At 43.1% G+C, this 27,121-nt stretch overlaps 2 protein-coding genes across 4 annotated transcripts; one reads left to right on the forward strand and one right to left on the reverse strand.

The window, feature by feature from the left end:
• Positions 1-1,359: 1,359 nt before the first annotated feature.
• Positions 1,360-22,438, forward strand: LOC121693760 (aryl hydrocarbon receptor-like). Its single transcript, XM_042073410.1, has 11 exons — positions 1,360-1,971; positions 3,143-3,330; positions 12,628-12,746; positions 13,391-13,480; positions 14,714-14,843; positions 15,743-15,879; positions 16,253-16,455; positions 16,643-16,752; positions 17,432-17,573; positions 17,880-19,494; positions 21,497-22,438. The coding sequence occupies exons 1-11, from the start codon at positions 1,931-1,933 to the stop codon at positions 21,644-21,646; spliced, it is 2,925 nt and encodes a 974-aa protein (XP_041929344.1). The 5' UTR covers positions 1,360-1,930; the 3' UTR covers positions 21,647-22,438.
• A 75-nt stretch (positions 22,439-22,513) lies between these two features.
• LOC121693895 (GTPase IMAP family member 8-like) lies at positions 22,514-26,458 on the reverse strand. 3 transcript variants are annotated; one of them, XM_042073653.1, is made up of 5 exons: positions 26,322-26,446; positions 25,093-25,809; positions 24,145-24,894; positions 23,560-23,721; positions 22,514-23,403 (listed from the first exon to the last, which is right to left on the reverse strand). In XM_042073653.1, the coding sequence occupies exons 1-5, from the start codon at positions 26,344-26,346 to the stop codon at positions 23,171-23,173; spliced, it is 1,887 nt and encodes a 628-aa protein (XP_041929587.1). In that variant the 5' UTR covers positions 26,347-26,446; the 3' UTR covers positions 22,514-23,170. The 3 variants fall into 3 exon arrangements, with proteins under 3 accessions (XP_041929587.1, XP_041929578.1, XP_041929569.1); XM_042073644.1 differs by having other exon boundaries at positions 23,560-24,894; positions 25,093-25,813; positions 26,322-26,458; XM_042073635.1 differs by having other exon boundaries at positions 23,560-24,894.
• Positions 26,459-27,121: the final 663 nt, after the last annotated feature.

A 27,121-nucleotide genomic window follows, 5' to 3' on the forward strand; every position in this document is an offset into this window, starting at 1 on the left:
TGACTTCTCTACTTGTGTTTTGAAAGGCTATATAGGGCCTGGAAGCTGGCCTTTGTATAAGAATGGGGCAGCTCACTAACTTTTAAGAGCATTTTGCATTGTATATTTAAAGCTTGACGTGTAGGCTACAGTCTACATTTTTAAGGCTATGTTATCATTTCTAGAAATGGGGTGAATATGAGAATGCCATTAAGCCATTAATTTAGAATCTGTTTCATCAACCTCTCACGATCGTTCCCCTTCATCTCAGCTATCTATCTCTTAAGCCTATGGTACGGTCCCGCGTCTGCGTCCCGCGCACACACGCGCGCGCGCGCGCACACACACGCACACACACACACACTGAGAGAGAGATAGAGAGAGAGAGAGAGGTGTGTGTAGTTGGGCGCAACAATAGATAATGCCACGACGGTTTCTGGTTTGATAATGTCATAAATGTCTATATTATTTTCAGTTATTTTCCTCTTCTCGTGCTCTTTGTGCCTACATTTTGGACACATGGCTATTGGAGTAGAAGTATTTGCACTGTAAACCATAATGATCCCTGAGATAATAATAATTACAATAAAAAAAAAATACTGTCTATTTAAATGTATTGCATGTCACAGGAAACGTGTCTGTCACTGTTTCCATACATTTGTAATGGCAGAGGGCTAGTAAAGTGAGTTTTGCCTTAGACAGTATTTTGCTTTGCATCAATTAATGGGTGATCTTGCTAATATCTTACTCTATCCTGAATGAAAGAATGACCTTTAGAATGAAAGCTAAGGAACCTCCCTCCTCCAATAGATCCCTACATAATTTGCCAGATCAGGAGTCTATCAGTGACAGAGATGCAGTGATGCACTTTTCAAATCATCCATTGAGGTGGATGACCCGTCAACGTCAACAACAGAATAGCTGTTATGAACAGTAGACTAACCCAGTGTGTTGGTAGGTGCACTTGCAAAGTGTCATGTTTTCCTTAACATAGGCCTATAACAAGAAGTCTTCTATTCTAAGATATATAACAAGCAACTCAAAAAATAACTGCAGCTATTCTTTACATTATGGGAAATACCCATACACGTATCACTCCATTATTTAATGGTTTAACCCCTGACCTACATAAAGCAAAAGCCACTTAGGTTCAACATAAACGGCTACCCTTTCATCCTGCATGCGATTGGACAGAATTGGTAGCTTGTGGACGCGCTAACTCTGACGTGCGCGTCCGTGTCTCTGGGAGGTTTTTTCATGTGGCCCCCTCCGACCGTGCGCTGTAAGCCCTTTTGCTCGCTCTCGCGCAAATCTGTGCTGGTTCCTCTGTCAGGAAGAATGCGTGTGCTCAGTCATGAGGCTGTGGTTGGGAGGCGCTGACACTGGACTGCAGGCTGTGAGGAAAATACATTTTTACTTTTGAGATGTTTTATTGGCTAGAAAACAACGTTTGGAATTATGGCAGCAGCTTTGAGTGACAGAAGGCCCTAGGCTACTCTTGTACTCTGAGTGATCATTGATTTTTTTCTGTCATATGTGTGGAGCAAATTCACATCTTGAACACCTTCTTCAGATTTAATTATTGTCACTGCAGTGTGTTAACTTCGACTTCCGGAAAATCCAACTGAAATAGCAAAGTGTTGTAAAAAGTGCGCCGTGCTTTGGCTTAGCGTTGCTTCGCGCATCGCTGACAAGAATCCCAGTTCCCACTGAGAGGATATAGGCCTACACGAATTATATAATCCATGGATGTATTTACCAACTCATTGTAAATCACCAAGCGACGTTGACATACAAGTGATTCTGAACTACAATCCTCTATCTGCGGTTCTCAGAACTGAATTGTGCCTTGGAGCACCTGCGCTGGACATAATTCTTGATGAATGGGATACATGTGCACAACACGGTGACGTATTTATATTAATCAGAAGGCTCTCGGTAGGGCCTAATAATGTATGCTGGACGTAAAAGGAGGAAGCCGGTTCAGAGAGCGTAAGTTTCTTGATCATCTTTTGAATATGCAGGAACACAATCATGGTTTAGTGTGAGCAGGTACAGAATTCATTTAGTTACAGTAGAGTTAACATGCACATAACAAAGCCACATAAAATATCAAAGCCACAATAGCATGGGCATGGTCGGGACCAGTTTTTGCATGCACCTGAACCTAAACCTGCGACGTTTTAACAACAAATTAGAATAGTATCAGATTAGAATAGAATACATCCACATCTGGTTAGGTTGGGTATTTTCATGTTTGTCAGAAGAGCTAACTTGTCGAACTAATTGTATTTTCATTTTTTTTTTTTTTTTTTTATAATTGAGGGTTTTTTCATCACTGATGACATAATAAGCTAGTCATTGCAACATGCATGCAACGTGTTTGGTCCTGGATACCAAGCAAAGATATCAAGCAACCATCAATGCATTGAGCATGCGCGCAGCATAGCAGTTTCTACATGTTGACAATTCTGACATTATATCATGGCATGCTTTTCCTTTTAGCTGTGAAATGCCCAAAGTATGACACATCCAGTTGTATTCATGGCGTGGTTGTACCCAGCTTAAAATATATTTTAGTAAGCAATAAGTAATGATTACCAAGCTTTTAATCTTCACACTATGTAGTCATAAATCGGGGGGAACCATGTGTCAGTTGCAAAATCATCTAGTCTGGTCAGGACAGTAGCACCCTGCTAGGCAACCAGGAGAGCCCCTGTGTTGGGTTATTTTTGGACATGCTGTCATTTAGCCTCAGGCATGAATTCATACCAGTTATGGGACACAGCTGGACAATGCTTTGTAGGCCAACATCGTCAGAATGGACATACAGTAGCAGCACACAGCCAACATGCTTCCCTTAGCTACAAAAGTTCTGTAATTGTGGGGATACAGTACACTACATCTGGTGAGACTACATCATGTTACTCCTAATGGAAGCCATGCTTGAAATAAAGGAACTCTTGTGAAGGATCAACAATGTCCATTTAATCTCCATTTTAAGCAGAGGAAATTAACTCTAAAGTGAACAGTATGGCCATCAAAGTGGTATAGGGAGATTTTGAACACTCCACTGAGAGATCAAAACACCCACGCATCTCGGCTTATGTTGTTGACTTTGTTGTTATTTACGTATTTCTCATCCACATTCTTGGGGCGGCAGGGCGAAACCACCCCCGACTGAGGCTGTGAAGTCCAACCCCTCCAAGCGTCACCGTGACCGGCTGAATTCAGAGCTGGAGCGCCTTGCCAGCCTGCTGCCCTTTCCTGAGGATGTCACTTCCAGTCTGGACAAACTCTCCATCCTGCGCCTGAGCGTCAGCTACCTTCGAGCCAAGAACTTCTTCTCAGGTAAGGGCCCGGAAGCAGGCTGAAACAAAACAATAACTTTTCCATGAAAGACTTCAGTACTCAGTATCAGTGGTGCTAGTATTGCCAAAGTCCTTTTAGGCAAGTCCCTCCACTCGGCGGCCATATTGCAACGCTTTTTGGGCACTCATCGGGCATCCATTTCGGCAGAAATACGCATGCGCAAGGCTTCACGACACCAACCTTGCTCCAGCGGCGAGATCACAACAAATGATTGGCACGATGTCTTCACAACACACCACATTATTGGCTCAATGTATTCACAACACAGCACATGATTGGCTCAATGTATTCACATGTCGACGTTTTGCCGCGGAAGGGGTGTGATATGCGTAGACAACGGCCATATTGGCGTTACAAACTAACCCCATGCTTTTTCTATGGAGGATTTTTTGAGTGCTGTGTCTCCTCATTAGAAAGTCTCTGGTATTGCACTCAGGGATGTAGCTGGTAAAATAAGAGGTGGATAAACTATGAACTCTGTGATCACGGTGATGTGGACTGCGCCATGCGGTATCAGATTTTTAAAAAAGGCATTCAGAACATGTTTGATGATTGTGGAGGTTATTGTCCAATGTTTATAACAACACCAGTGGCATTACATGGTTCCTAGAGTGTTGATGAATATTGTGAATGTGGATAATACAGTGTGATGTTTGAATGTTAAAAGTTGCAATTGGTAAATTAACTCTTTTAAGAGCTGGATAAACTCTACTACGAGGTGGAAACTCTATTTCTGAAATTTCAGAGGTGGATAAACTGCGTTTACTTGCGTTTAGCCTCCACTACATCCCTGATTGCACTGGAGATACATTTTGATGTTTACTTAGGTGTTATTCCACAAAGTCAGAAGTGAATATCAATAGACACAACTATTCATTTATAACATCTGATATTTTGTCATGGTAACCACAAGGGTGTATACCACAGAATATACACATCCAACAGCAGTTAACTACATCCACAGAGAGCAATGGGTTGTTTTGTTGGGCCACATTTAATTAAGGACACCATTCAGCAGATGCCTATGTGTACTGTAATTGTAGTTCCAGTCTGTTAGGAGAGGCCCACACAGAGCAGACCAAAACACAGACTGAATGTAAGGAGGAAGTAGTACATTTTAGCTCCCTGTCCTCATTGGGTGTCGTTCTTGTTCAGTATCACAGCTAAAGCGCTTTTGGGTTGTTGGTTGTTGCAGATGTTCCCAGCTCACCACCATCTTCTGCTATTCTTTCTTGAAGCATGGCAAAACTCGGTGTTTCATAACAATCTAATAGCAATGACAAAGATTTCTGAATTTCTTTCACCACTTTCTCTACTCTACAAAGAATTGTTGTGGTTGGTTTGGCTCATGGCTGGACTTCAGAGTAACTCTTCCCTCCAACTCTCCCAGCCATGTCACAACACTGAAGTGCTGTAGCATCGCTGGCACTCTGAGGAGCCAACAGTGATGTGCAGATCTCCTGTGATGTGGAAACCACTCCCTCCCCATCACTCTCCCTACCCAGGAATGACTTGAGCTGTTTCACAGTCCTCCATGATGTCACCCTCCAACACATTGTAGCCGGGAGTGGGCTTGTTCCCCCAACGCCCACTGTCAGCGCGAGGACGAAATTGCGATGCCGATTTATCACTTCTGAAGGACAGAAGGAATGAAACATTGTCAGCAGTGTACTTAGGGTCAGAGCACTGCAGTGCGGACGAGAGATGCACTCGGGCCATGAATTATTGATAGGAAACCCATGAGTTTAAAGAATTTATGAAATGGAGGGGGGGCTCAATGTTTATTTAAGCCTGCGAGGTTTTCGAAAGGCTGTTTCAGACAGTGATGGGGAGGATATGGCATCTGTGCCCAGCCCCAGAGTATGAATAAATCCAGCAAACACATTGGTAAATGCACCATGCCTTTGTGTCCCCAACTGGCAAAAGAGGAGTTTGATGCATGCTCCATTGTTGGAGTGGTACTCTTCTCATTTGGAGAGCAGCATTGGATAGAATGAGGTTTTCCTTGTCAGTGTTCATGTTAGTGGTGGATGTAGGAGGTAATGTGCCAAGTGGTTGGACACAACACTAAATAGAAACTGCACAATCTTCTCAATTCTCTAAAAGCTCAGTCTTTCTGAATGTTTTTTCCCCTTCAATTGGTACCAACCATTCCCAGGGCACTATCAAGGAAATTGTTTAATAAAATAGCATTCTTTAAATCATACAATTAAGATAGATAGATAGATAGATACTTTATTGATCCCCAGGGGAAATTCAAGAAAGCATTTATTGTTTCACTTAAATCACTTCTCATTTATTTCACTTAAATCAATTTCCATGATGGTTCTGAATGAGTTTACTCTGCACAAACAGCATCTTGGTGTAACAGCAGGGGTATAATCACTAATCTGAGAAAGCCAGCTTTCATAGATTTGCCCCATTTGTCACCGATCACATTCCTGCCTTTGGGAATTATGTGAAGGTTGCTACAGAAGGCTGTGTGTGTTGAATGTAAACACTTTAATTGTTCACAAGCATGCCTGGATTGTAGGTCACCGCAAGGTTGCTGCGTATGAGTCATGGATGTGACTGAGGGCAACAATATGTGTCCTCCACTCGCTATTTCATAAGTAATCACTGTTTGCAAATATGCTTCGTTGGGGGTCACTGGGTCTTAGCTCGTTTCTGATTTCATAAAGATATGAAATCAGAAAATTCAGAGAGGTGGAGAAATTGAAATGTGTAGCAACTGCTGTGTATTTGTCACGTAAACAGCAGAATGAGGATGCATATTTCACCTTGGCATTAAGTGTAGTTGGATTCTTTTGTTGATGATTTCCTGTGGGTGTAATGAAAGATCTTGTACCTGCAACAAAGCCGTCCAATGTCCATTTAATCCATGCACTAGTATCATCCAGGTCCAGCTGCCTCATTGCTACCCTTGTATCCTGCTGTTGAATTGAGGAGATGCTAGAAAACTTCACAAAAGAGATTTGCCCCCCTGATGTTGGGTTATGAGGTGTGTATTGAAATGTGTCGGCCATGTTAGAAACATTGACAGTGAATATAGAAGAATAATGGCTGGTGGCCATATTGTTATCACAAGTATTTTGTACACCATAATGGAGAGATGCAGGATGCTTCACAATCCAGTGTAGGATTATTTTTATCAATAGATAAACTTCCTTCAACAACCTTCACTCTGAGTGGCCTATTTCATTCTGCCATCGCAGGTCTATAAGTGGAGTCATGTGAAGTGAATACAGGAATCTCAGTGGCCATTCAGACATGATCCTCTTTCAGTCATAACTTGTCAACACTTAAATGAGTTTTTTTTATTAGTCTCAGTCCCAACTCGTCACATATCAATGCCTGCAGTTGCACTTCAGACTCATCCCATATGTATGCTTAGTTAGGACCCCTAGTTTTCAATGCGCTGCATTAGCAACAGTTATATCATAAAAAATGGTACAGAGAAGATCGAAGAACTGAGAAGATCTATGAATGTCTCATTTCTTTTAGGTGAGGTTACAACCTGTTCACACAAAGGCAATGAAAAGTGATTAATAAATGTAAATTTCCTCCCTAACACACTTTTATAGTCAACTTAGTGCAGGGAAATTATTCAGCCACCATTATTCAAATTCATCCTCCTCTTATATCTGTCAGAACTACAGATAAACTGGCTCAGTCTTATGGCTCATTTTAGACTACTCATTAGGAAGGACAATTAAGGCTCAGCTAGTCTTTGAAACTGTGAATATTTAAGGATCTAGGTTAATAAGTATTTACTCCATATTTAACTACCTCACATCTGCCATCTCAGCAGAAAAAAGACAAGTCAGCTAAGTGCGCTCAAGTGGCAGTAGATCAAGGTCATTAGCATCTCCTAGGCATGACGGAGGATTACTGCACTCACACTGACAAGGAACACCAGTTCCCTCTTGGTCCTGGGGAAGCGTCAGGGAGAGAGAGGTTAAAAGGTGCTGCATGTCACAGCCTTGATGTTCCACTAGAAAGACAGGGCAACCCCTTTGCAAGAATACCAGTGCTAAGCCAATTAGCATTCTCTTGAGTTCCTGGAAAGGAGGTCCTTTTCTGAAGTCCTGGGGAGGGAGAGTCCCTTATGACATCCCTCCTGTGTTCTGCTCTAGAGAATGCGAATGCAATCTCAGTGCAATTGTTGGCCATGAATGCCCTTAAAGGAGAAATCCGGTGAGTTTTCGCATAGATCCCCGCTTCTCGAGGTCACTGAGTACTGAGTATGAAAAAAAATGGAAAACAATCGGGTTTACCTAGCTCGAGTTGCTACAGCCAGCAGCTAACGCAGCCAGGCAGCTACAGCGCTACACTCTGGGGGCATGTCCGTGAGCTCCCATGTACATGCCCACAAGATCAGATCATTTTGCATAATAGCTCAATTAAACATAGAAAGTCTAACGAAACTGAGATGACATAGCCTACTTTTACAGCAGATTGCACACTTTCTGGCAGAAATCAACAGTGCAATAAGTATTGTATCTGGCATGACATTATACAGGATTTAGCCATATGTCATAGAATGTAAGGAATGTTGTTTTGTCTTTCACGAGGCACTTACAACAACTCCTGCAATCTCTTAGGCATACTAATGTTTATTTCATCTTTCTGACATGCTTTTCCTGTATGTAATGATTTGTTTATGAGAAATGTGTTGACATACTTCTGTCACAGGGGTGAACACATAACATGTGAATCACTCTGTAAATGCTTTGCCTGTAGCTGTGATGCGCCCGACTTCATTTCGCTGCCCTAATGCATCTTCATCTGAGAATCCTCCACTCTGAGCATCTTACCGAAAACAAACACACCCACCCAGCTCTGTCACTCTGGCACAACTCAACACAAACCCCCTCAACTCACTCACAACTGACAACGTCAGTCTCAATGTAAAAACTCTTTAAAAAAACATTTTTTAGCTCTACCTGTTGTATTTCGAATTCAAAACTCAACTGAAGCCTACAGACTCGGAGATGACCAACTGAGGAGTAAAGCAGCATCATATCATTAGGACACATGGTTAAAGTGTAGACTCCCATGAGTTAAAGTGTTACGGGCCCACCGTAGTAACACTTATATGTGGATCTGTTAGTGGGATAGTGCTTTGCTTTTCAAAAGCTCTTTGACAATTACTCAGCTCAGTGCCCTCCTGTTTTACCCTCACCCCACCCTTTCAATGGAAATGAGATGTCATTTCTGGTAGCTGATGATCAGTGCAAGACATACTCCTTTCCCCCTACCCCCCCCCCCCCCCCCCCCTCTCTCTCTCTCTCTAATTGGGGCAATCCCCATCCCCCTCTTGATCACATTCGCTCAGCCACTTGACAGAAAGAGTTGCATTGGAACTGGACTGACGAGGACCATTGTTATTGTAGTAGTCATGTAGACATGTGATCACCCCAGCACTATGGCAAAAACACTGATCATCAGCTGCTACATGCCTATGCTAGTCTTTAGTGTGTGTGTGTGTGTGTGTGTGTGTGTGTGTGTGTGTGTGTGTGTATTTTCTCATGCGTAGCCTATGTGTCTTCTTTCGCTTGCCATGTGTTTCCCCCCACCCCATGTGCGGGGGCGTCTTAGATTGCGTGTTCATTCAGTCCATTCTGTGGAAGCAGAGATAGAGAGTGTGAGAGAAAGAGAGAGAGAAAAAGAGAGAGAGAGAGAGAGAAAGAGCGAGAGACAGAGAGAGAGAAAGAGGGAGAGACAGAGAGAGAGAGAGAGAGAGAGACAGAGAGAGTAACACGTTGCTATATTTATGCTCTGCCAGTCAGGAGAGAGAAAACAGTCTCCTGACACAGTTAGCCTAATTAACATTCATGTACATATGCACTCATAAATGCATGTGCACAAAAATGGGCCCACTGACATGCACGCCTGCTTTATTTATTTAATTATTCATTTATTTATTTATGTTATTTATTTATGTCTTTATGTTATGCTTTGAGATGTTATGTTGACTGTGTGTGTGTGTGTATGTGTGTGTGTGTGTGTGTGTGTAAAGTGTGTGTGTATGTGTGTGTGTGTTGGGGGTTTTCTCTCTCTGACATATCACGACACAATCTCTGAAACTAATCACGTGATTCATACGGGTCACAAGGCGGAGCAACCATCCATGATTAGTGTGACCATAGGCTCTGAAAATGTCTAACAAGCAGACCCATCCCCCTGCTCTTAATACTGCTAATGCTGCCAAATATAGGAGCATTCTGTGATTCATATCCTCCTCTCTGGGTGATCCTACAAGACATGACAACGTAGACCTGAGTGATGCAATCCAAACAGTGGTGTTTGCTCTTCCTATGACATTGGGGTTTTTTTCTGGGGTTTTTTGTTGCTCAAAATGGTTGCCTTAGCAAAGAGTATATGGAGCTGAGGCTATTCTTGTTTAGCTTTGTTCAATCTTTGGTTTCTCTACGGACATAGCAAAAAAAAGCAATGATGAGCTTGTGTTTTGCTTATAGGGTCTCAACTACTAATTAAATACGTAAATATATAAATATAAAATATTTGGTAATGATTATTAAATCCTGAAATACAGTATACAGTTTATCTTAGTGGTAATAGTGGATTTAGAAGAAACAGTTGGAGAGAGAGCGGAGGATGCTAGCAGTGGGCTGAAGTGAAGAGAGTCTTTCCTGAAGCCCCGTGCCCCATAGTGAATTAGGGGTCAGGCTGACTGGCCCAGCAGGGAGGTGTGTGATTGCCCACATCGTGAGGACCGTTTGGCAGTGGATGGCATAGTGGGGAGCCTCTGCCTCGGACCATCTTAACCTTCCATGACACCCGACGCTACTTCCACCCACGCCCCCATGCTAGCAACGAATTATGGGCCTGTAGCTCATGGCCCGTGGCCCTTTCACAAGCTGTTCGATTTTCTGGGTCAGGGGGTTTTGTCGGATTTACTTAATCAAATTCTCAGCGCTCTTCTGTTGGAAGGCATTGGATTCGGTGTAACGCTTTTGTGTTATAGTGTAATAAGAAAAAAACGCAAGTGACAAGGGTATTGTATGTGACCACAGGCCCAGTCTAATGCCAACTCTATATAAAGGAGCCCAAGGTGTCAGATGGCCTTGCTCCGTATAATACTTGCGTGTGTAGTCACAAAATTCACAAAGGTTTTGGAGTAGAATAGCGGGTATTAATTCAGCAGAAATTCATTACAATAAAGAAAAGAAATTCAGAAACGAAGAAATGCAGATAAATTGAGATGACTTCATTCACATCTATTCTGATCCATTTAACATTTAAAGATTTTAAAACATGTATTGAATGAAAACCTAATGCGATTTGGCAGCAATGAAAGTTGGCCTGGCCATAAGGACTTAATATATCTGTATTCTGCACACACAGCATCCAGGTCCTATCTAGTCAAGTTCATAAACTGTACTTTGATCATGTGTAATAGTTAATAGAATGATCATTCCAACCTTTTATAAGAGCAGCACGTACAAAAGGCTGTGATTCATTATCTGTGCTTGTCTTAGAACTAATGATTTATTTATCATCTTAAAAAAAATCATGACGTTTTTCACCCACTTCACACACAAGACACTAACTGTGGTCTGGTCAACTTTACAGGCACCTAGCTTCTCTAGAAGTATGAGTAACATGAAACAAAGAATCATTTGTGAAGATATTTCAAAATCAACCAGGCTGCATAATGAAGTAGCTTAATGACCAATCAAAAATGCCCAGGGTATTTAGAGACATGTAGAAATCTGCCACAGCATGAATATTTTCAACTCATGATTAAAATGTCTTTTGTGTCTGCCTTTGATAAAAATTAGTGTGCCAGCCTTAGCCACACGGACACACACACACATGCACGCATGCATGCACACACACATACACATACATATTTTACTCCTCATAAATCGTCATTAATTAGAAGAATAGTTTGCAAGCATAATATGCAGTAACCTTGTGTTGTTGCATGATTTAATTGTATTTCAAAAGCATTTGTCCAATGGGAAGGCCTTTTTGCCCAGCCTCGGCGTGTCGGGTCAGTGCCAGGGCTTCTGGTGGGAAATAAGCAGCCATGACACGTGGCACAGATGGCGGCTGGCGTTGTGCCAGCACTGGACTGTCCCTGCCTCCTTGACTTGATGCTTGCTGTGATAAGAGCAAATCTGCATGTGAGGTCATGCAAGCATGCACAAGAGACTAGAGTATGTATATGTGCTGCATTATGCATTACATCTTCCTAAGTGCTATATTTAAAGTGATTTACTGTATAGGAGTCCATGCAGTGCATGTTTCACCAACTGTAGGAGCAAACAACAACTAGCTTTCTATCACAACCACCCCCTCATATCCTGCTATACGGCACTTTGTTACAGTAATATGAAATCAGCATGGACTTCATGGTTTTGTTTTATATTGATATTGTTTCTTTAACATGTAAATGTAACAATGTAAATGTTTATAAACCTCACTTAGCGCTGTTTGTAAAAAATAAACATTACCTGACCGTATAGCATGTTACAGATGAAACAAAACAGTTCCATGAGGCACAAAAACATGTCGTATGGGAGAAAAGTGAACGGGCTGAATGTTGCTAGCCAGGCAGTGGTGTATAAATAGAGAGATGCCCAGAGCAAATGTCACCTTGTTTCATTCTGATGCTGGGCTAATAGGCCAGCCATTGCATCTCCTCTGATGCTGGGCTAATAGGCCAGCCATTGTTGTTTGCTTCAACCTCTCCGTTCTATTAGGGCTGGCATGTTCATGCATCAGAACATGCAATAATTGTGCACTAACATATAGAAATGAAATCATTTGTGCGTTTATTTGAAAAAGGGTTTAGAGGGTGTACGTCATGATGACACCCCTCCTTACTTGCCAAACTTACCAAAAGGGCATACTTATTTAGTACACGTGACACATGTTAACCAATGTTAACTTAGATGAGGTGTGTATGGCTGCCATGCTCGCTGTAGTCACTGTAGTTAAGTTTATGTGTTTATACCCAGATGAGTGTCATGTTACACACAAAACAAAAATAATCGATTTCTTTTGTCATTTTTAAGATGGAATTTGATTAATTGTTAAGGAGCTTGGTGCTGGCAGGGGATACCATGGGCTTAGCGCTCCAAACATGAGGCATTGTGACATTCACAGCAGTGCTTTGTAAAAAATTATTACAACAATAAAGCAACTCTCTCTCTCTCTCGCTCTTTCTCTCTCTCTCTCTCTTTCTGCCTCTCTCTATCCGTCTATCTCTCATTCCCACTCACTCATTCTCTCTTCACCTAGTTGCCCTGAAAAACCACACGTGCAGCAATGGGGTGATGGCCAAAGCGGGTAGCCATGACAACGGCAAAGCTGCAAGATTGGCAGGCGGCTGGATGCTTGAAGGTGAACTTCTACTGCAGGTCAGTACTCTGAGCTTGTGTGTGTGTGTCTGTTTCTGTGTGTGTGTGTGTGTGTGTGTGTGTGTGTGTGTGTGTGTGTGTGTGAGTGTGTGTTTTAGTAGGGAAGAATGATGGACTGCATTTAATTAATATTGATGCTTCATTAGTGTGTCTTTATGTAGCGTGTATCGTTGGTGTACAGTATGTATCTCTTTAAAAGCATGAGAGGGTAGTGCTAGAAAAGTCCATTGTTTTTTCTTGAAATGTACATTATTATTTAATTTATTACAGTGCATTGTTAAAGCAATGTTTCAGCACCAATAGGTTAAATTATACATGATCTGTCAGGTGATGAATTATTGAATCAGCAGAAAGGAAGAAAGACTCAAAGGCCTCGTTGTTCTTGGGGACAATGTTGTATAAACAGCTGTGTAAAGAGTCCATGTGTTGCCAAACACATGTGAAGCTTCAGTGTATATTATCCAGTAATTACACTACATTCCCACTGGTCCCTCTGCCTTGCCCTTTCATCCTTTGAAAACCACTGACATGCAACAAAACACCTTGTTCCACATCCACACCTTGTTCCACATCAACGAAATAGAATCCTTTTTTTCCCTTCTCCTGTCAAGAAGCAGCATTGTGCCCTTCTGTGTTGATTGCAGGCCCTGAATGGCTTTGTCCTGGTCATCACGGCTAATGGAACAATATTCTACACCTCACACACCATTCAGGACTATCTGGGATTCCATCAGGTACAGTTTTTACAGTTATGCTGGATGCATTTTCACACCACCAGTTATGGTTAATTACTGTTCAAATTGAATGTATGGACAAAGTGTCATTCTTGTGAAAGTACGGTTTCCTAAGAGGTATGGTATGAGGCAGGAGATAGCTGCTTTGCATTTCTCACTGGCCTTGAGCAAGCAGGCCGTGTGGCATCTGTTAGACCAGTCTGCCTGTCCTCAGGTTTTTTTGTGACAGACTACTAGCATTAATGTTTTGAGCGTAAAACAGCTTAGGAGGAGGTGGAGATGTTTACAAACACTGACAAGGGACTTCCCTCAGAGACCTCTAGCCAGTTCATGGGTTTACTTGTGATGAACAGTTATAATCTTGTCTGGAATTAATGGGAAACTTGTAGGTTATTAGCTAGATGTATTTCTGTATAGGGAGAATGTGCATGATTATGGGTTAAGGGATTAAAAGTGTACCCATGACAAGGGCTCACCTTAAAAAAAAAAAATATTCACCGAAAATGGTTTCCATACTAAATTAAAGCAGCATTTTAGATGTTGCATGAGTTGTTGCATATTTAGATGTTGCATATGTTTTTACATATGAACTATAAATGAATGTATTCATGAATGAGAGGAGAGATGTGCGTGACTTATCCGCAGTTGTCTGTTGACAGATATTCTTGAGACAAACCAGTGTAAGTGAGTCTATTTATAGGACAGGCTTTGGATGAGTCTAGCAGTGGAAGATAGCACAGCATTGATGCATGATGGTGCAAGAAACAGGGCTTCCAGTAGTCAAGGCTGGCTCAAAACAGCATTTTCTGTTGTAGACTCCATTTGTTGCCCTTGTTGTCGCAGTAACAAAAGTAGGTCACACTGTAAGTCAGCAAACGAGATGAATCAGGACACAGGACACATAGTCCAGCCCTGAGCGGCGGCATGCAGCAGCCTCATATCATTACTAAACACTTCTTCATCCCATTTCTAAATATAAACAAATCAATACATGCCAAGCCATCCATGTCATTATTAGTGTAGTTTTATTATTATAATAGCATTTCATCAAAAGCTCTTTGCAGGTCATTTCAGTATGAATTTTTGAAAAGGTTCGCTAAAGAATCAGTGCAGGGTTTTATGTACACTTATAAGCGCATGTATCATAAAAACTTGTTCATGACAGATTATGATTGCACATCTCTCTCTGTCTCTCTCTCATATCTCCATGTCTTTCTTTCCCCTCTGGTCTAGACGGATGTCATGCACCAGAGTGTGTTTGAGATGGTTCACACTGAGGACCAGCAGGAGCTCAGGCAGAACCTCCACTGGGCCCTGAACCCTCCTCCTGCCATCTACCCCACGCCTCAGCACTCTCCCACTGGTGAGCAAGCCCCCCAGAGACTGCTAGCCCGTCAATACCGTGCTAAACGGCTAAGATTACTGTTAGCATTGTTATGGTTGAGATCACTGTTAGTACTGTTAGCTTGAATTTCCCCTTGGGGATCAATAAAGCATCTATCTATCTATCTTTCTATCTATCTAGCATTTCAACATGAGACTACAAATTTATACATATCTACAGCGATTTCCCATTCTCTTTTTTTTATAAGGCATAGGATAGTGTTTTATGCTAATTAAAAAAGAAACCCATGTAGAAACCACACCCATATGTTAAACCACAGTGCCCAATAGCCCAATGAATCATAATCAGATTGTGCTTTAATCATGCAGATGAATGAAGAAAAGAAAAGCATTCCCATATATATAGCTTGCCACTGTATATAAACAGGTAGCAGAAATAGTAAAACATTAAGTAAAAACATTACTAAAACAGACAAAAATGGCCAAAGATTCATAGACTTCCCCCTTCACATTTTCCTCCACGGTGGTTGAGAGTGTGTTTGCCCCCTTTGCGAGCTAAGCCTCGTCACATGGCATGTTTAAAGTGGCGATGAGCCACTGGGCTAATTGCATAAGTGCACTTCTGCAGTGGGGAGCTTCTCAGGTCAGGCTCTGAAGAGAGCAGCCCAGCACTCCTACGCCACAAAGCTGCAGCAGGGCCGCTAGCTCACAACCAAGCCTGAAAGGAATATGATGGGGGGGGGGCGTCCTGAGAGTACGGTGAGCAGTGGAAGGTTTTTTTGTCAGGCGAGCACGACACGCATCTTGCGTGGTTGTGGCTGATGTGGTAAGACACTCCCGACGCGAGCGCTTGAAATGCTCATGACGTGATATCCCCATCCACCCCTCACCCCTCACTCACGCCCCCCTGGTCTACAGATGGTCAACGAGGCGGCAACTCGTTGGTCGCCCCCCCCTGCAATCCGGAGCAGCTGCCCCCAGAGAATTCATCGTTCCTTGAAAGGAGCTTTGTGTGTCGCTTCCGATGTCTCTTGGACAACTCCTCTGGCTTCTTAGTAAGTGATGGCCAATATACCTGAACTCTGCATTAAACATACCTAAAATATGCACAAACACACACGCATGCAAACACGCGCACACACACACACACACACACACACACACACACACGTGTTTATGTTTGTATACAGTACAACTCGCATACATATACACAGCAAGAGAGAGAGGGAGAGAGAGAGGGTCAGAGAGAGAGAGAGACAAAAGATAGAAAGATCAGGGCAGATCAAGGCAGATCAAGGCAGAAGCTGTCACAGCAGTGCACCCAAAAAGTCGACCCTTTCAAAGATCAGTGAGAGCCCATCAAAAATGATAGAAATCAATTCAGTTTCTGTCTCACTGAAGCACATGCACTCCTTTCCCCCTCTTCAGGCTCTGAGTCTCCAGGGAAGGCTCAAATTCCTGCATGGTCAGAGCCAGCAAGGGCCGAACGGGGTCAAGGCCCCACCTGAGCCGGCTCTGTTCGCCATCGCTACTCCCTTGCAATCTCCCTCCATCCTGGAGATTCGGACCAAGAACATGATCTTCCGAACCAAGCACAAACTGGACTTTACCCCCATGGCTTGCGATGCAAAGTAAGCCCCCTCTGCCTGCTGTACAGCAGCTCGCAATACACACCACACTAAGATTACGGTGTTATCCCTTTGCTGTTTATATTGAGAAAGCGCTCGCTGGCTGTTGTTGTAACGTTTATGTAACCACTTTGTTGTGTTTGTGTTTCCTGTGACATGATGATATTTTCGTCTCTTTTCTGTCCTCCAGGGGCAAGATCGTTTTGGGCTACACTGAAGCCGAGCTCAGGGTTCGTGGGTCTGGCTATCAGTTCATCCATGCAGCAGACATGCTCTACTGTGCAGAGAACCATGTCCGCAGTAAGTGCAGCTACAACCAACCAGCTCTGATGGTCTTTATGGCCACAGTGCCTGAGAAAGTGTGTGGTTTTTTTCTTCTTGTTTGGTATTTGAACTCCCAGTACAAATATCAAGAGGTTTGGTTCCTAGCACACATGCATGAGATGAGATGAGATGAAATGAGATCGTGGTCTTGTTTGCACTGGAAAGGTCGTCATGATTTGTGTCAACAGGGTGGCCAGGCACTGGCCACAGCATTCGGTAGGCTTTTCTGAAATAATCCCTCTGGATTATGGGACAGATTGAGTAAAGCTGCAGAGTAGCTGAAGCACAGACTAGGCTCACATACGCCTTATCAGTTGACTCTGCTGTTATCCACAGATAAAGTCCCAATGAGGATTCCGACTCAGAGCAAGGCTGCTGAAGCACACTGGTGAAACTCCCCAGGGATTTTTTGGATTAGTGTAGAGAAAAAGATGAAATTGCACCACGATCTAATGATGATATGTGTTGTATTATTATTAGAATGTGGTTTTGGTTATGACATACACTTGACAGCAAGTGCAATCAATGCAGTTAAATATAAAATCAGTAATGTTTATTTGTAATGTTTGTAATGTTTACAGTAATGTTTTTTAGCCTACAATTCCTGTTAACATTCGGACAATGATTTCATATGCACTCTGCCTTGTGATTGTAGTGATGAAGACAGGTGAGAGTGGGCTGACGGTGTTCCGGCTCCTCACTAAGGACAACCGCTGGAAGTGGGTCCAGGCCAACGCACGGCTAGTGTACAAGAACGGCAGGCCTGATTACATCATCGCCACTCAGAGACCTCTACTGTGAGTGATTATGATCCACTGTTCTACCAATACCACTAGCATGAGGTGTATCTATTCATACTTTGGACAATACAGGTTCAGTATTGAGCAGCAGGCCTACAGGTACATTATTTGTATGTCAATATAGCATATATGTCAGATATAACATAATGTTGCTGTGATGTGGATCATTGTTGATTGAGAATGATTTTGATAGTTTGTGATGGTGTCTGTACAGTTTATATAAAGCAGTTATCCTTATTTAGTTATTATTTACTTGTTTATTTATTTACTGAATTAGAATGTAATTGGTCTGACTGTCTGTAGGGAGGAGGAGGGAGCGGAGCACCTGCGGAAGCGGTCAATGCACCTGCCCTTCACCTTCGCCACGGGCGAGGCCCTGCTCTACCACAGCAGCCACCCCACGCGCGCCAGACAGCAGGGCGGTGGCGAGGGCAGCGCCAGGGCCAACAAAGAGCCCAAGGACACCCTGGACCCCGGCTCCCTGCTGGGTGCCATGATGAGCCAGGACGAGTCGGTGTACATCAGTCAGCCGGCCACCGAGACCAAGGTGTCCAGCCTCCCGAGTCACCTGTTCGGCGAGCTCAAGGCCCAGCAGCAACGCTTCGCCGAGAGTGTGACAGCGGCCGAGTGCTCGGAGGTGTTCGAGCACTGGGAGCAGGCGATGAACGGCGCCGGCCTGTCTGCCGCGCACGGGCTGCCCGAGAACGGGAAGAGCTTCGACCCGCTCCTGGCCACGCTGGACTCGCTGTCGCTGGGCGCGGGCAGTGGCGAGGGTCTCGGCGAGGGTGGCAAGGAGCACTGCTCGAACGGGGAGCTGTTCAGCGCTCTGGAGGGCCTGGGACTGAGTGCGGAGGACCTGGAGCTGCTGCTGCTGGACGAGCGGATGATCCGAGTGGAGGTGGACTCCGAGCGTGTGCCCACCCTGGACGACCTGCTCACCAGCGACGAGATCCTCTCCTACATCCATGACTCGCTGGAGCACAGGGGGGACGCCGAGGGGCCTGTGTTGGCCCCCACCCTGCAGCAGCTTCCAACACCGCAAATGGACACAACCCAGGTGCCTGACCCTTGCGTCACTCACGCTTCCGGCGTGAACAGCCAGTACCTCACTCAGAGACCACCGGTCGGTCAGCCTCCCATCCTGACCCTGTCCCAGCAGATGCAGCAGCATTTGAGTTTGAAACAGCCCCCAACGTCGACTTTCGACTTGTGGGGACAGCAGGTCGCCCATCCGGGTGTGGTTAACAGCAATGGCCTCGAGCGGGCACTGGAAAGACACCCGGTGTCCAACGGCTACTGCTCAGCCAAGCACACACTGGTCACCATGACTAAAATGACCACTCAGCCTGAACTCCCACAGACATTTTTGCTAAACCACAAGACCTCACAGCAGCTGGAGGGTGGCGGCAGCCAGCCTGTCCACTACCAGCAGTTCCCGTTGCCGCAACACACCCAGCACAACCAGTTTCCTCAGCTTCCTCAGTGCCACAGTAGCCATAAGGACAGTACTGTTAGCGGACCACAGCCACCTTTTAAAACAGACCCTTTTGCCACCAAAGACCACTGGACAGGTTTCACCCAGAGCAGTCAAGGGGAGACCTTGAACCCGGGCCCCTGCCTCTATAACGGACATGTCCCCTCAACCTGCACCATGGACTCCTGTGTGCACTACTGTATGGTGGATGTTCCTGTCACGGCCAATGGGGGGACAGGAAGAGGGAATGGGATTCATCAGAGTGCAATGAATTCTATTTCGTCGTATCAGGTCAATCCGAAGGGCCAGGAGCAGCTAGCGCAGGTTTTGTCCAGCCTCTCGAATCAGATCTTGGGTTCAGGGCAGCCGTGTAGACAACTGTCCTCACTTGATTCCTGTGGATTGTTTACCTCAGACCTCAGTCAAATTCCAGCACAACACAAGGTAAGAAACGTCTATCACTCAAACACTTTACTTCCCTCCACTCACTTTACAGGGTCATTTGCATGATTATGGAATTCACTAGACTTTTCATGAAAGAACAGAAAGGAGACTTTTGTATGTTGTATGTTATGTGAATTTGAAGAAGATATGACAATGTACAGCAAAAGGCATACATGTAAACTAGGGTTTGGACTCATAAACAAGGTTTTCCTGAACAGCAGTTGTCTACTTTTCTTGGAACAAACAAATCATTTTGCATAATTTGTTTTTGCATGGAACAACGCTTTCCTGCCTTTAGACAAAGCCTTGTCATGCCGACTTTAATTTATAGCATAATTTAATAGGCTATAAATGTCTATTCTGATTTCTTCACTTCAAAACATTAAGCGTATCACGTTAGTAGTGTTTCGCCATATATCTCATACATTACTTTGATGTCCTCTATGAACTCATCATGACCATAGAACAGATTTAACGGAATGGTATGACTTAAGGCCATAAAGAAAGACGTGAGTCATAGTTGGAGACCCCATTTTCACCGAGCTGAATGAAAGTGAGAGAGATTGCAATAGAGGCCATGTCCATTCATGCTTGCGCTCTTTTTTTGCATGCACTCCTCTCTTCTCCTCCCATCTTTTCCCTGCTCTGTTTGTTTTTGTTCAGGGTCAGTGGTCTAAACTGAGAGGGGGGGAAAAAACAACAAAGCTCAGCTGGGACGCCGAGCACGTACTCTCCTCTCCCACTGACCTAAAAAAATGTGTTCAACTATCCACTGCCTTAGAAATGGACAGTGGAGGAGTGAAGAAGTGCGCGCGCGAGAGAGAGAGAGAGAGAGAGAGAGAGAGAGAGAGAGACAGAGAGAGAGAGAATGAAAGAGAGAGAGAGTTTAGAGAGACAGAGAGAGAGAGAATGAAAGAGAAAGAGAGTTTAGAGAGACAGAGAGAGAGAGAATGAAAGAGAGAGAGAGTTTAGAGAGACAGAGAGAGAGAGAATGAAAGAGAGAGAGAGTTTAGAGAGACACAGAGAGAGAATGAAAGAGAGAGAGAGTTTAGAGAGACAGAGAGAGAGAGAATGAAAGAGAGAGAGAGCTTAGAGAGACAGAGAGAGAGAGAATGAAAGAGAGAGAGAGTTTAGAGAGACAGAGAGAGAGAGAATGAAAGAGAAAGAGAGTTTAGAGAGACAGAGAGAGAGAGAATGAAAGAGAGAGAGAGTTTAGAGAGACAGAGAGAGAGAGAATGAAAGGGAGAGAGAGTTTAGAGAGACACAGAGAGAGAATGAAAGAGAGAGTTTAGAGAGACAGAGAGAGAGAGAATGAAAGAGAGAGAGAGTTTAGAGAGACACAGAGAGAGAATGAAAGAGAGAGAGAGTTTAGAGAGACAGAGAGAGAGAGAATGAAAGAGAGAGAGAGTTTAGAGAGACAGAGAGAGAGAGAATGAAAGAGAGAGAGAGTTTAGAGAGACACAGAGAGAGAATGAAAGAGAGAGAGAGATTGCAGAGTGCAAATGGAGGGTTATACTTTTTTGGTAAAAAAAGAACCTTTCAGCTCCTGATGCATATTCATCTAAGCAAGTTAAGCAAGGGCCTTCCTGACAAATTTATTATTGGGCCAAAACTTGAGTTAAATTGCTTCTACATTGATATGTAATAATACAATAAACCTTCTGCCCTGCCATTTTAATTTCTCTGTATTGCTGACAAGATGAACTTGATCATTACAAACAGTTCAACATTTGACTGTAGGGTTTTAATAGGAGATTCAAATTTGGTTCATTTTGTTGCTGTTGGGTAGTTTTTGCTCAGCAGCAGCAAAGAGGAACCTTGAATTTTCCTTGCCAACCAACAGCAAAAACATTATGGCCTCTGTCGCCTTGATAAAATTGCAGCCCTGTCTAACTTACACCACCTTGTGGTGTGAAACAGAATATCATCCATCTCTGAAGAGGAAGGAGGCTTTCATCTTAGCATGTTATGTTGCTCATTGGTATCTGTTTATCCGTATTAGTTGCAGAATGGCTGCCTTCCCAGTGCCACCCATCCAGGAGACGGTGCCCTGCCCAGTGGCAATGGACTGACAGTGCCCAACGGCATGACCCCACATCCCGAGTCGGTGCCCAGTTTTACTGACGCACAGACATCGGGATTCTTCCTCTGACAATAACTGCAGCTGCAAATGAAAGGATATTTTTTTGTGTGTGTGTGTATGTGTGTGTGTGTGTGTGTGTGTGTGTGTGTGTGTGTGTGTTTTGCTCATTTGTAATGAAATGGATCTGTATCATCTGACATGTTTACAACATCCTTTGGAGTGGCCACATGTGAGACCGACGTTGAGAAGACTTGTCATCCAGCATGAGTATGATGTCAGAAGTCAGCTGTTCTTCAAATGTGCTTGTCTACGTTTTAAAAGACAGAGAATACAGGCAAAATGGGGAAACCCTGTTTTGTGGTTACTTTTGTGTCATCAAGTGGATCGGCCTAATTTTGATCCAAGAACCTGTCCTTTGCTAAGTCTCTGTTAACCCTCCCTGACGTGCGCTGTGAGCAGCACTTATACCTCCCTGTATATTCCTTTGTCCTTTTTTGGTACAGACAGGACAGTTTACTACTCTCCTGAGACTGGAGGATAGACCACTGGAGTTTGAGGGAGAATGCACACGTTGTTTTTAAAGAGCCATAAATATGTATAGTCAGAATGCTCAAAGGGCCCATCTTTGTCCTGTCTGAGGCCTTTGTTTGTTTGTTTGTGTGTGTGTGTGTGTGTGTGTGTGGAGGGGGTGTGTGTGTGCGTGTGCGTGTGTGTGTGTGTGTGCGTAAGAACATTTGTGTGTTAGTGTTTACACAGAAGCTGACCCTGAACGATTTCTAATGTCTCTATACTGGAGATCATGTGACGAATGAATACACAATTTTATGTATCTACAGTTTTACATTTTGAGGTTGTTTTTTTTTAATTTAAATCCCCCACTTCTTTTTAAGTCATGTTTAATATATTTACACAGACAAACAACTAATCTTTAATGCTGTTATACAGATCAAGTTATAGTTATTTACAGTTCAGTTCAGGTATGATTAATTAAAATACAACATACAAAAATGTTGGGGATATTTCACATTTAAAAAAAAAAACGTTTTTATGTGTTGCTGCTTCTAAATCTCATGTATTGACTGTAGATAGAAAATGTTGTATATAAAGAAACAAATACCTCCCAGTATTGTAATTGTGCAAGCCATGATCTGCAGGAAAAAAATTATTTTCTTACAGCAACTGTGCCATACCTACTGAACTTTTTGCCCTGTTGGATCATTCATTTCAACCTGTTTGTCTTCAAGTATTGTTTGAAATGTTTTATTTTGTTCTTTTAAAATAAAAGAGTATGTGCAAATGGAGTGGACACTTTGTTGATTTGTTCAAATAAGACTAACAATTGTAATGGTAAAGTACACTGGCTGATATCATAAGAATAGCTCGTTCACATGAACGTGTTCACAAAGTTACCAGTGAATTCCAGTCTTTAAGAGTTTGTTGTAGGCCTTCAGCACAAAGCATTATTATTTCAACCCATCAACAATACATGAAAAAATTGCTAAATATAACTTCAAACAAATATATTAACCACTATTTCAAGTGCATCTAAACACCTGACATATATCTCCTAATATATCAGACATCCTGGTTTCCTCAGTGTTTACCATTTGCCCCGAGATAGGCATCCAGCAGAGCTCCCACAGAGACTCCAATGGCAGTGCCCATGGCTGCCCTCAGTATCCCCCTGCGGAGTCCTGCCAGGGTCCCAATCACAGCTCCTATAGCCGCTCCTTCATACCTCCTTGTTGTCCCCACAGGTTTGATTTCCAGTTGTTGTGGGTGTTGCTTTGTGGCTTCCTGAATAGGCTGCTCAACTTTCTGAACCACTGGAAGATATAAGTAAGTAAAAGTAGAAGCTCACATGCTTGCTTAAGGCAAAACTGGATTTGAATGTCTTATCATTTTCACAACATTCCCATTCATATTCCCAATGTCCCCAATTAGCCTCTATTTACTAATGCTCCTGATCTTACTACACTTACCAGCAGAGTCCATGTGAAGAAAGGTTGGTTCAGTCAAATGCATGGTTTCACTCCTGTCTGTGCTGTCACTTCTGATGCCTGTTTGTCCTTTCTCTGGTTTCCCCTCTGCCTCACTTAAGGACAGAATCCTGACCTCTCTCTGCCTGTCCAGTTGCAAACCCTCTGATGGTATTAATTGTGGGTTATTATTTTTTTGCAGCACAGATTCCATATTGCATATATTTTCCAACATATTGTTTTGATCACCACACCAATGTGTATGATCCCCTGATTCCCTTTCTTGATCAAATGGGGTTTGCCTCAATGCCATCTGCTCCTTCCTCATCAATTCAATTGTTCTATCCTGCTCACTGCATCTTTGGGTCAGCTGCTTTACCTGTTCTTGATGCTTCTTCTTTTTCTCCTCAAACTCTGTCAATCTTTCATTTATAAACTGTTCCTTTTCTTTCAAGAGCTTTCCCCTCTCATTGCAACTCTGGGTCAGCTGTTCTATCTGTTCTTGATGCTTCTTCTTTTTCTCCTCAAACTCTGTCAATCTTTCATTTATTCGCTGTTCTTTTTCTTTTAAGAGCTTTTCTCTCTTACCGCAGCTCTGAAGAGTCTCTTGCAGCCTCTGGTTTCTCTCTTCCTGAAGTCTCTCCTGCTGCTCATAGTCTCTCTGAAGGTCTCTCACATTCTTTTGAAGTTCCTTCACCTTAAAGCGCTGCTTCGATTTGTCCCTTTCGGCCTTCAAGAGTGCTTGAAGCAAAATCTGGTTGTCATTGATCAGGTCAACTGCCTCAATTTTTTCAATCAGCTCCTTCACCTTGCAGTTGCATGTCCTGACAACGTTATCCAGTACATGGTATCTATTCGAACATTTTTCTACGAGCCACACAAGGGCTGGCCACCTCTCTATGTGGTTCTCCACTGTTGTTTCTCCAAGCTGATCTCCCCGGGTGAACAGAACGATGCCTCTTCGCCATACGTCTCGGCCCCATGGGGTCAGGTGCTCTTGCAATAGATGTTTATCATTTTCCGTAAACATCTCGTCACTGCGAATGACCACAAGAAATGCATTTGGTTCCGTTTCGTCCATAATGGTGCTCTGCACTCTCTGTAGTCTGACTTTTTCTGGAGTATCTACTGAGCTGCTACTCTTGTGCTCCCAACCTGGAGTGTCTACCAGTGTGATGCTTCTCCCTACTGCATCCCCTTCCCTTGCTACACAGCAGCTAGTGGGATGTCCAGATTGAAAGACTTTGTGGCCAAGTATGACATTTCCGACTGTGCTCTTCCCTGCCTGCCTGGCGCCGACCATCACAACCCGCAATGATGTGCGTCGACTTGAAATGCCTGAAATACAAACAGGTGTTCACTTTTTTTCCCCAAATTGAGGTGTGTATTTAAAATACTGTCAAAATGCATTTGCACACATAAACAATGTTTTGCACATTTTATTCTTGGAGTGAAAAATGATTATATTACACTACATCCAGAATACACAAAAATGATGGGACTGCATTAAAAGAATTAATAAATATCACATCTTACCTGCCTGTAGAAGTTTGTGTGTCTGGCATTCTTTTTGCCCCAAGCTTCTGACTTTTGCCTTTTTGTTATCTACAATGATTCTCCTCTCAGCCTCCTTCAGTATGCTGTCTGGACAGAGAAAAGCTTCACCAGTCTGTTCTTGGTTCCCTGCTGCCATTGCCAGCATGCTCTTCAGCAGATCCATAGCTTGGGGGTCACTGTCTTGAGGCTGCTGAGTTGTGTTTAGATAGTGGTGTCTGTGTCCACACTTTTCTAAAACACTTTGAAGGCACTGGTATTCCTCAGCAATATCTTTTATCATCGATGACTCTGTTAGTTTTTCCAGGCCTGTCAACACAACTATGATGTATGGCCATAGGATGTCACTCAGCAGGAGAATGGCTGCCTGAAGGCTGCGCTCTCTCCCTGAAAGTGAATCAACGGAGATAACCAGGAGGAAGACATGAGGCCCTGGCTGACACATTGATGCGCTTGTGACCAGTCTGTGATCAACAGAAGCGGGGTCGTGGACAACATAGTGAAGCCAGTCCTGAGGTGTGTTAACCACCGTGAGCTGAGTCCCAGCTGCGCTGACACCCTGCTTCCTCATGCACACATCAGTGTCGCTCCCTGTGTCAAATGCTTCATGGCCAAGCATGGCATTGCCCACCATACTCTTCTCTAATCGGTCCCATCCCAGGAGAACAATCCTTAGTTCTTCCTGCCGCCAACATTGGCCTGTCTAAATAAAGGCATTGATTTTTTAAGAGTGAATGTTCTGATATTATAAACAACAAGAAAGAAAATTAAAGCTTTCATTTTGCTTTTACTGTCATACTGTTTGTCAGTAGTTGAGACACAAATATAATTTACCCTGCATGCAAAGCACAATGAATTTTATAATTGTTTTTTTATGTTTTACAATAATTTTTACAATCGTTTTGGTTAAATTTTCTCAGGGTAGGGCCTACCCTGACTGCACGTCATTGGCACATTCATGAACTGAATTGAACTGAACTGAAGTGCACTGAAAGAATTGGGTTACATTACATTACATTTACATTACATTACATTTGGCTGACGCATTTTTAACCAAAGCGTTAGTGAGTGCTGTTTTTAAACAGGCTGGTACTGTAAGTGCTAGGATCAGCTAGGGTTCAATAGCTGACTTAAGTATAGGGTAGATCATGGCTACTAAAACAGCACGCTGAAAGCAATAGTATAGAAAAGATCATTAAAAGTACACTAACCATCTTTATCTGTGTCCGAGGTCATTCCCCACCTTTTGCAATTTGACAATCATGTTGACTCATGCTGACATAATTTCTTATTTCAGTCAGCTCTTTTGTTGACGTATATTTGCACAGCTTGCCATGTTGGATTTACATCCCGTGTTCCATGAACATGGCAGCAGGGAGTGCAAAGTACACAAGCCACATGTGCTAATCTTAAAGAGACATTCTGATGTTCTCTTCTGAGAATAATTTATCATTAGGACTTGTAGTTTTATATTTAATTGCAACTTCAGCATGATGCATATTTTACTTGTATGTATGCATGTATGTATGTATGTATGTATATGTATGATATATGTTTATATTATAAATTGCTGCTGTAACACCATAATTTCCCTTTGGGGATGAATAAAGTATCTATCTATCTATCTATCTATCTATCTATCTATCTATATGACAGCAATTGAATGTTATATAGACTATTTGTGTAATTTCAATCATTTTATGTCATAATAGGCCTATCTATTGGTTGTGTTGACTGCTGCCAAACCAGATTGCACCCATTTATTCTCCCTTACCCTTAACCCTTAAAGGTGTAGGTTTTTGAACATTCTAAGTTCCGCAACAATTGAAGGTTCTAAAATTCTATGTTGAATTCAATGAACCCAGATATTCTTTAGAATGTTAATTTCTCAACATTCCCGTCACACCGGTGTGACGGTACTCCTTTAAGGGTTAATACAACCTGAGTAGGCCTACACTAACTCATTAGCAACCTGAGTAGGCCTACACTAACTCATTAGCAACAGAAATAA

The sequence above is a fragment of the Alosa sapidissima genome, chromosome 2 (assembly GCF_018492685.1).
Source record: "Alosa sapidissima isolate fAloSap1 chromosome 2, fAloSap1.pri, whole genome shotgun sequence".
NCBI classification, from domain to species: Eukaryota; Metazoa; Chordata; class Actinopteri; order Clupeiformes; family Clupeidae; genus Alosa; species Alosa sapidissima.

Excerpts from the sequence above, each read along its gene's own strand:
- LOC121693760 (XM_042073410.1), top strand. The coding sequence starts at position 1,931 with ATGTATGCTGGACGTAAAAGGAGGAAGCCGGTTCAGAGAGC. Across the intron at positions 14,844-15,742 it reads GCCTCAGCACTCTCCCACTG|ATGGTCAACGAGGCGGCAAC; the intron begins GTGAGCAAGCCC and ends CCTGGTCTACAG. Across the intron at positions 19,495-21,496 it reads AAATTCCAGCACAACACAAG|TTGCAGAATGGCTGCCTTCC; the intron begins GTAAGAAACGTC and ends TATCCGTATTAG.
- LOC121693895 (XM_042073635.1), bottom strand. The coding sequence starts at position 26,346 with ATGACCTCGGACACAGATAAAGATG. Across the intron at positions 25,810-26,321 it reads CTCGGACACAGATAAAGATG|GCCAATGTTGGCGGCAGGAA; the intron begins GTTAGTGTACTT and ends TTATTTAGACAG. Across the intron at positions 23,404-23,559 it reads TCTTCACATGGACTCTGCTG|TGGTTCAGAAAGTTGAGCAG; the intron begins GTAAGTGTAGTA and ends TATATCTTCCAG.